General features: G+C 40.6%; 1 protein-coding gene across 1 annotated transcript; it reads left to right on the plus strand.

Moving 5' to 3' along the window:
* Positions 1–863: 863 nt before the first annotated feature.
* LOC115575700 (protein NLRC3-like) lies at positions 864–15,200 on the plus strand. Its single transcript, XM_030407978.1, has 8 exons — positions 864–989; positions 2,753–2,977; positions 3,688–3,810; positions 3,940–3,993; positions 5,125–6,883; positions 6,994–7,167; positions 14,305–14,478; positions 14,896–15,200. Exons 3-8 carry the CDS (start codon positions 3,711–3,713, stop codon positions 14,906–14,908), a joined length of 2,274 nt encoding a protein of 757 aa, XP_030263838.1. The 5' UTR covers positions 864–989; positions 2,753–2,977; positions 3,688–3,710; the 3' UTR covers positions 14,909–15,200.
* The last annotated feature ends 224 nt before the right edge of the window (positions 15,201–15,424 follow it).

The following is a 15,424-nucleotide window of genomic DNA, read 5'->3' on the forward strand; positions in this document are numbered from 1 at the left end:
ATGAGGTCTCTGTTGGACAAACACGTCTGAAGGTCAGTTGATAGGTTTGAATTGAAGTTATTAACTATAATAATATTTTACAAACAGAACAGTTTGTCTGTCAAAGTTTCCAGTGGTGGAAAGTGACTCAGAACATTTTGTCCAGTAGTTTAGAGGAACTTGTGTTTAATTATACAAATGATGAGTCGTACATGAAAATACACAGTAATACAGAATATAACCAGCTGATCATCTTCCTCCTCTTCCTCCTCCTCCTCCTCTTCCTCTTCCTCCTCCTCCTCTTCCTCCTCCTCTTCCTCTTCCTCCTCTTCCTCTTCCTCCTCCTCCTCTTCCTCTTCCTCTTCCTCCTCTTCCTCCTCTTCCCTCTTCCTCCTCTTCCTCCTCCTCCTCTTCCTCTTCCTCCTCTTCCTCCTCTTCCTCTTCCTCCTCTTCCTCCTCTTCCTCCTCCTCCTCCTCCTCCTCTTCCTCCTCCTCCTCTTCCTCCTCCTCTTCCTCCTCTTCCTCCTCCTCCTCTTCTCCTCCTCCTCTTCCTCCTCTTCCTCCTCTTCCCCCTCCTTCTCTTCCTCCTCCTCCTCCTCCTCTTCCTCCTCCTCTTCCTCCTCCTCCTCCTCCTCTTCCTCCTCCTCCTCTTCTGAGTTCAGTCTACAGTTTGATTTTGATCCACCAGGTTTGAGTTCAGTTTTTATGTGTATTGAGTGCAGAAACCCTCTGAGACACAGAGACTTTGGTAGAGAGCTGAACTGTGATGGTATAACGAGACGTCGGGGGTTAAAGGTATCATTTGATCTGCTGCTAATAAAATAGTTAAAGCTGAACTTTGTCCTGTGCAGCAGCTTCACTCTGGTTTATAGTGTTTCAGTGCTGCTGGGAGGAGTTTGTATTGAAGGCGCTGGTCACACTGAGATCAATCTGATCCTCTTTTTCTACACACACCTGATCAGGACACAAGTGAGCTGCTGGACTGACGGACACTCGTGGAAATAAGTCGAGTGAGTGAAACTCTGCTTTTCTGTTCCTGTGTGACATCATCATTTCTCTGAGGTTTGACAGACTGTGTCAGATAGTTTGAAGGTGTCCTTTAATGCAGTCATCAGTTCAAACACAAGTTTAATGAGGAAACTTCCTCCTCTGAAGGTCAGAGACGTCTGTGTGAGCAGGAGGAGAAAAGCTGATGAGTGTAAAACTTCTATTGTAGATCATGTTTGACTTCAGATGAATGTTTGATTTGAATGCTGACAGTGTGATGAAGGCAGCGCCGCACTGATCATCTGGAACACCGCACATTTTCACAGTGGGCCCAAAGAGCTCGGAGCAATATCATTTTAATTTAACAAATATACATATATTGCTAACGACCGGCCTGTAGAGCAGGGCAACACACACACACACACACAGCTAATGTAGCATGAGAAGTTTAGATATCAGCCGACACAGACAGCTGTCATATTAGATTATCCTTAAATCTCATTAACAAGCACAAATGGACGCTCTTCTGAAATATGACTCATATTTAAGCAGGTTGAATAAGTGGAAGGTGACTTGTTGCCCCCACAAGGAAGTTATGTTCATGGATTTATAACTCACAAAGCTTCAAGTCGCTCCACACACACGCTATATTGATCTTTTAATAACAATCTACAGTTTAATGCCCTCACAGTTGTGTCAGTTTTTCTCTGTGGTATCGTACATGTTCTGTATCAAACATCAGTATTTTTCAAGGTATGTCAGGGAGTGTCAGTGTGGTGACGTTTAGCTGCTGTGCTGCCTGCAGTGCGTCTCTATAATCTGCCTGTGTGTCGCTGTGAGCTGCTTCCACGGCTGGTTTGTGACTTTGTGCCTGAAGACAGTGAGAGTGAAACACTGAATAGTATTTATCAGGTCTACGTTTGATGACCACTGACAGACAACAGCTGCATATAACTCACACATCATTTTAAAACAAGACAACGTTCAGCAAGTTCTCATCACAGTCCAGGTTCAGTTCCTGCTCTGCATTAATGGGAGATTGAAGCCATTGACCACATATTGAATGTAAACTGTTGATCAGTTTGAACACTGTGCAGTATTGATGCTCATCTGTCAGCAGATAATAACCATCAAGTGTTTAGTATTGATCTGTTTGAGACATGAAGCTGCAGCCAAACCAACAATGAGGAAACTTTTGAGTTCAGCTCCAGATCTTCAGGAAGATCTTTGATTTTACAGAGATCAGAGTTTCTCCTCCTGCAGACATGATTCTGTTTACTGAGCAGCTCTGTAGCTGACTGTAGATGACTGAGGACATCTAGTGGACTGACAGCAGAACTACACCAGCTGCTCTGTGACTGATTGTTCCTGATGGATCAATAAGAAGCTTCTTCTGTCTCAGTTCAGGATTCTGCTGACCATTATCTTCATTATCAACTTAGTTTCATCAGTTTTTCTAACAATCATCAGCTTTTTAGAGTATTAATAAGTCTGACATCCAGCAACACAAAGGTTTAAATTATAAAGACAGTGAAGAAGTCTGAAGATCATGTTTGTTATTTTTAGAGGTGTTAGTTTCCTCCAATCAGAGCTCTGTATGTTTTATCATGCGACTCTTCAACTGAACTTCAGAAGTGATTTGTACACAGAATGAGGAATGCTGACTGGGTTCTGTTGTTCAACCTGTTGTTGTCTGTCTTCTTGTTGTCGGGGCTTCATTGTTCCTGCAGTTTGGACTCTGGATCTCTGTCAGTGTGTCTAACTGCTGTGAAATCTCTCCCATCAGAGCGCTGACTGACAGAGCTTCTGTAACACTGACACCTGCTGCTGACTGGCAGCACTACAGCTCACACTGGCTTTCTGCTCTCACCTCATTGATGTGTCTGGATTTGGATTTGAAGGTATGAGGATGTGACGGCTGTCGGTCAGATGAACACAGACACCAGCAGCGTCTGTCAGAGTCTGTAGACGAAGGAAGAACCACTCTTTGACCTCATCTGGACTTTAACAGGTGAGAACTGTGACAGGTAACATGACACACCTCTGATGAACAAACTACAACATCAACTTGTGGATGAGAGCAGTGATGAAGTGAATGAAGACGATTTGAAGTTCTGAATGTTCATGAATGAACTCACTAGTTATTCTATGAAATGTGACTTTCTCAACAAAATGAGTCTTTTCATGTTTTGTTTAATTGAGTGATTTTAATGTGAGCTGACTTTACTGCTGAGAGATGAGGGAGTGTCAGGTCCTGCTGTGTGTTTGTATCACTCTTATCACCACATCATCTCCCAACATGTCAAAGTAATGTTAGCTCACAATAAGAGAGCGATGTTGTAATGTTGCTTTACAACTTTATTGTCCAGCTGAGCCTGAAAATAAACATTAGTAGACTATAAATGTGTTCAGGCTGCAAACTGAACGACTGTGTTCAGTCTTGGTTCATTTGACACAAGAGCACAGGACGCTTCCCAGCTTTGAACACTCGACCAAAACAGGCGACACCGTCCGACAACCACGCAAACACTCACTGGCTGCACCTGATTGGACGAATGCCACTCGTGAGCCGTGTATATTTAAAACTGGACCAACATGGAGGTTGGTCCAGGTCAGTCTGCTCTAACAAGATAGAATCTGTGAACCCCATTAACATAGTTCAGACATTAACAAAAGGAAAGTGAGTTATGGTTCCTGATTATTTTGTCTATTTTCTAACAGCTGAAACTCAAGTAAGAAGCACAATGCTCAACGCAGACCATTCCAGTATCATCTTTACTCCTCAGATGCCAAATACAAACGTTGGAGGAGACATTATCACCAATATCACCATTAACAACACAGGTAAATGTTCCCCCTGAAGTAATACATTAAATTAACAACTTTTATACTTTCTGCTTGCTTAAATGTAGCCACCAAAATACCTTTAAATATTTAGCATTTTTCAGAAGATGTTGTATGTTTCTGTTTCAGACCGACCTCCAAACAGAACAGATGAGACCACTGATGCTTCTACTAAAACCAAAGGTATTCATCTGTTTAAACACATAAACACATACAACATACCTGTATATTAAACAAGGTTTTTCACAGCCAAATGATAAAAAGGTTCACCATACTTCTACTATTAAAACATGACTAGATTCAGATATTATGAACACGCAGTATATTATGGAGATGACACACTTAAAGCTACATATGTGAGTTTAACATCCTGTAAAGTTATTGGCCATCAACTTTTCTTCCCTGTCATCTTTGTACTTCATGTGATTCTTCTGGTTTCTGAAAAGATGCTAAGTTTAGCATCTTTTCAGAAACCAAGAATCACATGTACAACAGGCTGGTAACTCTAACCTGCTGTGATACGATGCGTCACCGCGGTGAAACTGAAGCAGTAAAACAGGAAGCTGCACTAGATAACTGCAGCCGCTAGATGGCAGCAGAGTGTGAATCCTGATGACAGGAATTGACTTTATACCCAGTTTGACCACAATGTGATCAGCAGTAGCAGCATGGTGCTATGTTATCCTGATTACGTCAGCTGATATTTAACTTTAACAGCCCTCTTCATTCAAATTATAGTAGCCTACTTACCTCCAGGCCGAGGACTGAGATCTGTGCACCACCTACACAGAGACGCACTGCAGTGTTCCTCCTCCAGTTAAAGTTTGATCAGTTTGCTCATATACAGTCAAACAGAGCTGTCATCATCTTTATTGATGATCAGCCTCCAGCTGATCAATGAGAAAATCTTTCTCTTGGAAATTGAGATGGAAAATCTGTGCACACAGATTGTGAATCTAACAGCACTGTGTACAAATTAATTCACACAGATTTTCACATCCAGATTTTTCCTACCATGTGGCCCTCGAGGGTCTCTGTGGGTATGGACTGAGACAATGAGGTGATAAAGCAACCTGTTCACTATAGTCTGATATAGATTGCTCATATGTGCCACTGGTGGTTGTTGGTGCCCACTGCAGCTGATGCAAAATCAGCTAGACAAAGAGAAGTTCCCTCCTTTTCTGCTGTGTCGCGGCACCTTGAAAGCGGTAAAAATTGCGTCTTCTGAAAGGAGAAACATCTGTAGTATTTGCTGACTTTGGAAAGTACAAGAAACATGTTATTCATGTAACTATGATCTCATTTATCTTTCAGGAAACATCCAAAAGTGCCAAGCTGATCTAAAATCTTATCTTAAATCTCAAACTCCGGATCTGTTTCAAGGAACACAGGAAGATGGATCATCAACTCTGTTACACAAGATGTATACAGAGCTTTACATCACAGAGGGAGACAGTCAGGAGGTTAATAGTGAACACGAAGTTGTTGAATTAGAATGTAAAAGGAGCTCAAGTGAGCAGAAGAAAATCAACCTTGATGACATTTTTAAACCGTTATCAAATGAAGAAAATCCTCCACAGAGAGTTCTGACCAAGGGAAACGCTGGGATTGGAAAAACTGTCGCCGTGCAGAAGTTCACTCATGACTGGGCGACTGGAACAGCCAACCAGACTACTGACTTCATATTTCCATTCACATTCAGAGAGCTGAATTTAATAAAAGACAAGATGAGTCTTAAAGAGTTAATAGGTCACTATTTTAAAGAAGTGAGGGATTTAGAGACCTCAGACTACGACAGTTCAAGTATTCTCTTCATCCTTGACGGTCTGGATGAAAGCAGACTGCCTCTGGACTTTGAGAAAAATGAGACGTGCCGCAGTATTACAGACACTACAACATTAGACTGCCTACTAACCAACTTAATCAAAGGGAAACTGCTCCACAAAGCCTCAGTCTGGATCACAAGTAGACCAGCAGCAGCCACTAAGATTCCCACCGAGTTCATCCACAGGGTGACCGAGGTTCAAGGATTTGATGATGAACAAAAGGAGGAATACTTTCAGAAGAAAGTCCATGACAAGGATAAGGCTCAGAAGATCCTCAATCATCTTCAGTCCAAACCGTTAAGAAGTCTTTACGTCATGTGCCACATCCCACTCTTCTGTTGGATTTCAGCCACTGTGCTCCAGAGTCTCCTCACAGAAACTCCTGAAGGTGACCTACCGAAGACTGTGACTGAACTGTACACACACTTCCTGATCATCCAGACAAAACGTAAAAATAAGAAGGATTATCAGAACGATGAAACAGACAAAGATGTGATCATGAAATTAGGAAAGCTGGCATTTGAACAGCTGCAGAAGGGCAACTTAGTATTCTATGAAGATGACTTGAAAAGTCAGATTGATCTGACAGAAGCTGCTGTTTATTCAGGAGTTTGTACACAGATCATAAGAAAAGAAGCTGGTCTTCACAAACAAGTGATGTACTCTTTCATACATTTAACTGTTCAGGAGTTTCTTGCAGCTCTGTATGTGTTAGAAACCTTCATAGATAGCAGAAAGAATCTGCTTCCCAACAAGAAAATTTGGTGGCGTTTGTCATCAGAGAAAAGTCAACTCTCCTTCCTCCATAAGAAGGCAGTGGATCTGGCTTTGGGTGACGATCATGGACGATGGGACGTGTTCCTGCGCTTCCTGCTTGGTCTTTCACAGGAAAAGAATCAGGAGCTTCTTCAGAGAGAATCTAAATTCAAAAGAAGATGTCCAGGGAATGACCAGAACACAATTAGCTACATTCACAAGAAGATCAAGAATCTGTCCAGCGATAACAAAGTCATCAATCTGTTCCACTGTTTAAATGAGTTGGGTGACCAGTCTCTGCTAGAACAAGTCCAACAGTACCAGAACTCAGGAGATGTTGGTGAAATCTCACCTGCACATTGGTCAGCTGTGGCGTTTCTGCTGCTCAGTTCTGATGAAGACCTGGATGTGTTCGACCTGAAAAAATACTCCAGATCAGATGAAGTTCTGGAGAGGCTGCTGCCGGTGCTCAAAGTATCAAAGACAGCTTTGTAAGTGTTCAACCTCAAGATACCAAACTGCTCTAAAACTTCCTGGTTGTGTTTAAATATAGGAGGGAATGTTTGCAAAATGTTGACTGTCATTTTGTTTTTCTCTTTAGGTTGAGTAACTGTAACCTCACAGACAGATGTTGTAAGCATATTTCATCAGTTCTCAGCTTGAAGTCTTCTGGTCTGGAGGAGTTGGACCTGAGCATGAATACACTGCAGGACTCTGGACTGAAGCTGATCTCTGATGGTCTCAGAAGTCCTAACTGCAAACTTCAGACACTTCGGTAAGAACATCCAGATGAATGGTGTGTTTGTGGTGATTTTTGATGCAAGTTATAAACATAGTAGGACACTTAAAGTGGGAGTAGTTCACTTTTCTTTCATGTGGTAAATGTTACAGTGAACATACAACAGACGTTTCCTTTTAAATGTCTCACATCCAGAAGCGATCATGTGCATTTCCTAACACATTTACAAATCCAGCATTTACATGAAACATGCACATTTGTTTTTATAAAAGATATCACATGCTATGTGCTAAAGAACAACCTTAGCTTGAACACAGCCCCTTCACTAATTCATAATAGGAGTTCTAATCTGTGAACACAACACCACCCCTGTCTGATCATTGTGTGTAAACTGATGTATTTCAGACATTTTAATGAAGATAAATCTAATGGCCACAGAGAATTGATGGAACCATAGCTACCTATTTCAGGCAACTGTTGTTTTACATCTACACCAGTCGGTAACAGCTCACATTTGAGCAGTGCAACCTGAAGCATCTTTTATAACATCTGTAACTGTAAGTAATAAAAGTGACTTCAGTGAGCGTGAAGCAGAGTTTTAGTTTTCAGCGCAGTGTGTCCTGTGGTAGGATTATGTCATCATTTTCACAGACTTTTTTGGGTCAAATGTAAACCACTGCTGTATTTACTCAGAGACAATGAAAGCAGCAATATGACCGCTTATGGCCGAAATAGGTGAAACATCATAAAACATCAAACATCATCATATCCATGTCTTGCATCAAAATATTCTTTAATAGCAGCGCTTAAGTCGTCACTGGCAGCGCTCTTATTTTGAAAACATGTAAACCGTGTACTTCCGGTTCAAAGGACGTACCAGTCCAATCAGCGACGATTCCTGTCGCCCGAGGGTACCTACCTCTTCTGGTTTGGTTAATGTTGTCGTGTTTTCTGATTTGCGTTTGTGTTTTTTGATTTACGTTGGTGTGTTTTTTGATTTGCGTTGGTGTGTTTTTTGATTTGCGTTCGTGTTTTCTGATTTGCGTTCGTGATTTTTGATTTACGTTGGTGTGTTTTTTGATTTGCGTTCGTGTTTTCTGATTTGCGTTCGTGTTTTTTGATTTACGTTGGTGTGTTTTTTGATTTGCGTTCGTGTTTTCTGATTTGCGTTCGTGTTTTTTGATTTGCGTTGGTGTTTTCTGATTTGCGTTGGTGTTTTCTGATTTGCATTTGTGTGTTTTCTGATTTGCGTTGGTGTTTTTTTGATTTGCGTTGGTGTTTTCTGATTTGCGTTCGTGTTTTTTGATTTGCGTTCGTGTTTTTTGATTTGCGTTGGTGTTTGCTGATTTACCTTCGTGTTTTTTGATTTGCGTTGGTGTTTTCTGATTTACGTTGGTGTTTTTTGATTTGCGTTGGTGTTTTCTGATTTGCGTTCGTGTTTTTTGTTTTACGTTCGTGTGTTTTTTGATTTGCGTTGGTGTTTTCTGATTTGCGTTCGTGTTTTTTGATTTACGTTGGTGTGTTTTTTGATTTGCGTTGGTGTTTTTTGATTTGCGTTGGTGTTTTTTGATTTGCGTTGGTGTTTTCTGATTTGCGTTGGTGTTTTCCGATTTGCGTTGGTGTTTTTTGATTTACGTTGGTGTTTTTTGATTTGCGTTCGTGTTTTCTGATTTGCGTTCGTGTTTTTTGATTTGCGTTGGTGTTTTTTGATTTGCGTTGGTGTTTTCTGATTTGCGTTCGTGTTTTCCGATTTGCGTTCGTGTTTTTTGATTTACGTTGGTGTTTTTTGATTTGCGTTGGTGTTTTCTGATTTGCATTTGTGTGTTTTCTGATTTGCGTTGGTGTTTTTTGATTTGCGTTGGTGTTTTCTGATTTGCGTTCATGTTTTTTGATTTGCGTTGGTGTTTTTTGATTTGTGTTGGTGTTTGCTGATTTACCTTCGTGTTTTTTGATTTGCGTTGGTGTTTTCTGATTTGCGTTGGTGTTTTTTGATTTGCGTTGGTGTTTTCTGATTTGCGTTGGTGTTTTCTGATTTGCGTTGGTGTTTTCTGATTTACGTTGGTGTTTTTTGATTTGCGTTGGTGTTTTCTGATTTGCGTTGGTGTTTTCTGATTTGCGTTGGTGTTTTCTGATTTACGTTCGTGTTTTCTGATTTGCGTTTGTGTTTTTTGATTTGCGTTGGTGTTTTTTGATTTGCGTTGGTGTTTTTTGATTTGCGTTGGTGTTTTCTGATTTGCGTTGGTGTTTTCTGATTTACGTTCGTGTTTTTTGATTTGCATTCGTGTTTTCTGATTTGCGTTCGTGTTTTTTGATTTGCGTTGGTGTTTTTTGATTTACGTTGGTGTTTTTTGATTTGCGTTCGTGTTTTCTGATTTGCGTTCGTGTTTTTTGATTTGCGTTGGTGTTTTTTGATTTGCGTTGGTGTTTTCTGATTTGCGTTCGTGTTTTCCGATTTGCGTTCGTGTTTTTTGATTTACGTTGGTGTTTTTTGATTTGCGTTGGTGTTTTCTGATTTGCATTTGTGTGTTTTCTGATTTGCGTTGGTGTTTTTTGATTTGCGTTGGTGTTTTCTGATTTGCGTTCATGTTTTTTGATTTGCGTTGGTGTTTTTTGATTTGTGTTGGTGTTTGCTGATTTACCTTCGTGTTTTTTGATTTGCGTTGGTGTTTTCTGATTTGCGTTGGTGTTTTTTGATTTGCGTTGGTGTTTTCTGATTTGCGTTGGTGTTTTCTGATTTGCGTTGGTGTTTTCTGATTTACGTTGGTGTTTTTTGATTTGCGTTGGTGTTTTCTGATTTGCGTTGGTGTTTTCTGATTTGCGTTGGTGTTTTCTGATTTACGTTCGTGTTTTCTGATTTGCGTTTGTGTTTTTTGATTTGCGTTGGTGTTTTTTGATTTGCGTTGGTGTTTTTTGATTTGCGTTGGTGTTTTCTGATTTGCGTTGGTGTTTTCTGATTTACGTTCGTGTTTTTTGATTTGCATTGGTGTTTTCTGATTTACGTTGGTGTTTTCTGATTTGCGTTCATGTTTTCTGATTTGCGTTCATGTTTTCTGATTTGCAGTTGTGTTTTGCACTTCAGGGCCACCGTAATGACGGGAGTTTTTCACTTTCAGTTTAGTTCTGAGACTGAAACTGATGGAGCTCTTTGCTCCACACTCTTATTTTCCTGTGTTTTGGTTAATGATACAATTCTTTCAGTAGAAATATGATTATATTACTACAATCAATATGTTTAGCTTCAGACAACTTTACCTCCTCCTCACTCACATTAATGTGTATACAGTCAATTATACAGAATTGTGCTCTTTAAACAGCAGGTTTCTGCTGACCTTTTGTCTGGGCGCCCTTGTGAGTGTCGAGGAGTCCGGTGTCCGGCTCCGGTCCCGGCAGGAAAGTCACTCGGTCCGGTCCCAATGTGGTCCACGTCTCCTTTTCCCAAATCACGTTACGGTCACCAAAATTGTCAGCGTATTCATTTATTTGAGAGAAGACAAACCACGACGTACCGTCTCACCATTTATTTAGATTTGTATCATTAAGCAAAGCTCTGCTAGCTTCCACCCCACAGCCAATCACCAAACAGGAAAAGAGGCCTGACTCATTCACAACGAATCACATTCAATAAAATGAACCAACACAGGTTGTTCTCTGTTTATGCCACATGTTAGCCAGGAACACTGCAAACAACCTACTTAAAGTGTTGGTATAAAGTTCATATTAAATTAAACATGTTAACAACATAAAAACACATTTATGCAGAACAAAACTTACATGAACCTCTAAATATCCAAGAAAACTTGAAATGTATCTCTGGTGGAGCTGCAGAGTTTAAGAGGTGACATCACTACGTCTTTATTGAAGCAGCGGCACGTTGTCATTAATATTAATGAGAGCTCTGTTTCACTTTGTGTATCTGACAGTGTTGAACCTGCATCCTGTTGGGTTCAGGTGTTTGGAGTTTCATTCTCTAAACATCTACATTCTAAACCTTCTTCAGCTCTGAACACATTATTATACACTGAATGATTTTGTAGGAACACAAGCCGTTGTCTCTGCATCTTAAAGTGGTCTCATTTCAGCCATGATTACCTTTAACCCAAATCGACTCCTTTTTCCAGCATTTGGGACTGAAAGCCCCCATATCCTGGCCTGGCAAATTCCTCTCCTCTCCACAGAGTGGGAAGATGTTGTTTTTCTTGCAATAAACAGATCACCAGAGATCTTCTTTGTAATTTACAACAACTAAGCACATCTGGTCTGTTCCTCTTCCTCCAAAGAAGATAAACCCCTGTTCCTCAGGTCAAACAAGGTCAAGCCCGATAGAGTTTTCTTTGGTCACACCAAAAGGAAGAAGGACTGGTTTCTAACATAGATGTGGTGATTTAAGATGTTTTACAAATCTACGTTTCTCTGCCTCTGGAACATTCTCCAGTGGGGGAAGGCTTAATGGGAAACCTAATCAGTGTGTTCTTCTCCTCACATGTCCAACTGTTATTTACGACCGTTGTTGTTCCTGGGTCTGACATTCCATTCGCCCTTTGCAGTCTTCTGTTCTCACCCAAAAGTCCTAAATAACAAATAAACTACATCTCAATTTCTTAAATTTAACGGATCCCGAAAAATAGTAAGAAGGTCATTCAACAAATCTTTATTATGTTACTGTGAAGCCCAAATGAAGTTTATTACTCAATAAGTTTGAGGTCAACAGAAACCCCCTCCCCTTTGTCGATGGAGGAGAGATTTGAAGATCATCATTCCTTGTGTAATACTTGTATTATTTACCAGTTAAATGTCTGATATGTTTTGTTAAAGATAGAACTACAAGGAATATGTATAAGTCCTTGGTTCTACTGTGTGTTGTACACTATATTGTTATATGTTGTATACTTTAGTGCTTCATGTCTTAATCAGGTTATAATTCTTTTGAATGACAAATGATCATTATCATGTTGCATCTTTTCACGAAGACAAAAATTCGACTTTTAAGATGGTGAAGTTTTGGGAAGGTTAAAACACGATTTCAAAATGTTAAATACAATAGTATAGTTAGATTAACTTTTGGAAGCCTCAACTCAGATCACAGGCGGTGTGACACTGTCAGCCTCCCCTGCTGCAGGTCATAAAAACAGACACTCTCCCCTTCTCATGTTCTTCTCTTCCGGGGCTCTCTTCTTCTCCGGACGCTCTCTCTCTGTCCTCTTCTCCCCCTGCTTCTTCTTCTTCTCTTCTCTTCTTTTCTTTGTTTTTCATTTTTATTTTATTTTTATTTTTAAAGTAATCTTTACTTTTATTTTTGCAACAAGCTAAGACAAGCAAATTGAATCCCTACTTTAAGTATTCACTTTTATTCAAGTTTTTAATAGAACGAATTCTTTTCTTTTTGATTTTATACTGTTAAAGTATCACCGCCTGATTCAGAAGAAGTTGAATTAGTTTCAGAACCAGAACTTGAGTACAACTATTTGAAACCACCAAGAAAAGTCTTTTTCAAGACTGTGATCATCTGATGAAGAACGTTGCAAGCCTTGCAAAGAGTCCAACGAAAGAGACTTTGTGTGCTCTCAGCCGAGACGACTCTGCCCCCAGCGCTCCCAAGGCGGAAAACCCGCTGGGCCTTCGGACCAAGAGTCCCTCAACAGAGTACCGGCCTTCCCTCTGGCTACTGGACCGACGCGCCGTGCCGTGGTCCAACCCAGAACTCTCAAAGAGACCAAGCTTCTGTGCCTCCTGACGCCCAGACAAAACAGGCTGAACGTCTTCATACAGCTGGATCCACACACGTGAGAATGAGTGGTGTCTAAAGTTCTGACTTCTGTCTAAAGCTCTGACTTCTGTCTCAGGTTCTGACTTCTGTCTAAAGTTCTAACCTCTATCCTATGAACTTAAGAAAGTTGAGGTAGGGTCTCGTTAGTATTAAAAGATTACTCCCGTAATATTTAATATATAAAAACCCGACCCTTTAACTTTACCATCTACCGACGGTCACACGGCTTTATTACTTTCCTAATTACAGTCTTTACCTTTTCTGTTATCTGTTGTTCGTCTAAAATTGTCATGTCTTTTATTTTACCCAAATTATTTAGTCAATAAATATATAATCGTTGTCTTTGTCTGGAACTTAATTTTAACGTGGAGAACCGATGGATACGTGCAAAGAATTCACTACTTCAGAATATTGAGACTGAATAAATTGATTTTGAATGGACTCTAACTGTCCAAGCCAACTTGTACAGTTAGGTTTTTGGAATAATGTCCTCCGGATTATTCCAATGACTAAACACGGAGGTGGTGCCCCTTTAACGAGTGTAATATTAATTGCCAGTGATTAATAATCATATTTATCAAAGTAGTGTGTGAGCAGTGTCTCCTACATTATATATTTATGGTGCTGCCCATGTCAGGACCACATACTATCCTACATGTATATTGTGAGTGTGACTGTGTAATTTTTGCTGCCTCTTGGCCAGGACTCCCTTGAAAAAGAGGGTTTCAATCTCAGTGGACTTTCCTGGTTAAATAAAGGTTAAATAAATAAAATTTACTTTCCATCGCTTTCTTTGAGATTGAATTATTTTTCTCATTAACTTAACTTAACTTAACTTAACTTAACTGAACCTTAACTGCCTTTGCTGCCTCCCAAGTTGTAATTGATGAGAAATCGTCTTCATCATCAAATTCGAAAATAGAGAACTAACTCATCTTGTGTAGCGTAGCTTGGATTGCCAGAATCCCCAACAGGGAAGAATTTAACCTCCATCTGCTGGAGGAGACAGTTCATCCCTCGTCCCATTCCACCATCACAGGTGCATGATCTGACAAAGTTATACCATGGATCTGACAATCCAATGCTCTGAATGATTCATTGCTTGGGATGAAAAAAATGATCATATAGTGATTGTGCTCTAACTTTGAAGCTGATCTTCTGCAGTTAGAAGGCATCCTGTTCAGGGCCAAAGACTTTTGGAAAGGTTCAGGTCCTGCAGTGCTCTGGCAGATGTGTCTTGTGAAGGAAAGAGTTTACTCACAGAGCTGTTGAGGTTGAGGGCTCGTCTGGGATTTGAACCCAGGACCTCTCGCACCAGAAACGAGAATCAGAGCCCGCATACCATAGTATCCTACAATTTCAAGCAGGAACATTGTCTTTTAAACTTACATCATTTATTCTTTATTCAGATTGAAGTACTGCAGGTTGTCAGAGATCAGCTGTGCTTCTCTGGCCTCAGCTCTGAAGTCCAACCCCTCCCATCTGAGAGAGCTGGAGCTGAGTCACAACAAGCTGCAGGATTCAGGAGTGAAGCTTCTCTGTGCTGAACTGGAGAGTCCAAACTGTCGACTGGAGACTCTGAGGTCAGACACCATTTTTTTCCTTCTGTGCTCAGATTAATATGATGTGAAAGTTGTGTTGACACTAAACTGCAGACATCAGGCTGATATTATACTGATCCACACTGAGTATCTTCATGCTAAACTCTGTTTTCTTCTTCTGTGGTTTAGTCCACTGACTGTGGCAGAGCAGTGTTGAGCTGCACACTCAGCGGCGGTCCTCCACCATTTGGTGCCCGAGGCGAGCTTTACTTATAGCGCCACATCCACAAAAAAGACCATGTCCAAAGAATTGCTCATTTATTTAAACAGTGATAATCCAAACAATATAACAATATGTGCAAATGAATAAACCTGTTCACTAATAAATACACATAAAGTTAAAGTGAAATGAGGTGGTCCATGATACGGCCCTCTCCGAACCAACTCTGTTCTCATCAGGTGTGTTACATGAAGAGGCCAGTCAGCAGGATCAGCTGGAGGTGAACTGCCAGTGTTTGCTGCATCTAGAGGGCACATGAAGCACACTTTCTCACCTTGTGTTCAAGATAACTCACCACACACACACACAGAAGCAGAACCTGATATTGTTTTAAAGAGAACATCCTTGAGCCAACTTAGATGAATAAAACAGGACAGTTAAGTTATTGCTAAAATTCTTTACATTCATCAGGCACACACCTGAGACACACCAAGTGTGGAATCAGTCAGTGTGTTTACATGCACAGCTTAGTCAGATTACAGCCATAGTTCCACTCTGCTACTCAACCAGACAACTGCAACTGTCCGAGTATACATGCTGGTGAGAAAATCTAATTATTTGCTGCAGCATGTCATACCCGGTACGATAGGTGGCGCTGTACTTATTTCAACTAGTGGTAACAGAAACACCTCCAGCTGACCTCTTTACGTCACCAGCAACAACAAACTGCCTCGACATTCCAGAAAGATGGCGTACGAAGAGCGAGAC

Source organism: Sparus aurata, chromosome 1, assembly GCF_900880675.1.
Source record: "Sparus aurata chromosome 1, fSpaAur1.1, whole genome shotgun sequence".
Taxonomy (NCBI): domain Eukaryota; kingdom Metazoa; phylum Chordata; class Actinopteri; order Spariformes; family Sparidae; genus Sparus; species Sparus aurata.

Coding starts and splice junctions, on each gene's coding strand:
- LOC115575700 (XM_030407978.1), top strand. CDS start 3,711: ATGCTCAACGCAGACCATTCCAGTATCATCTTTACTCCTCAGATGCCA. Junction 3,994..5,124: donor TGCTTCTACTAAAACCAAAG/GTATTCATCTGT, acceptor TTTATCTTTCAG/GAAACATCCAAAAGTGCCAA. Junction 6,884..6,993: donor AAAGTATCAAAGACAGCTTT/GTAAGTGTTCAA, acceptor TTTTCTCTTTAG/GTTGAGTAACTGTAACCTCA.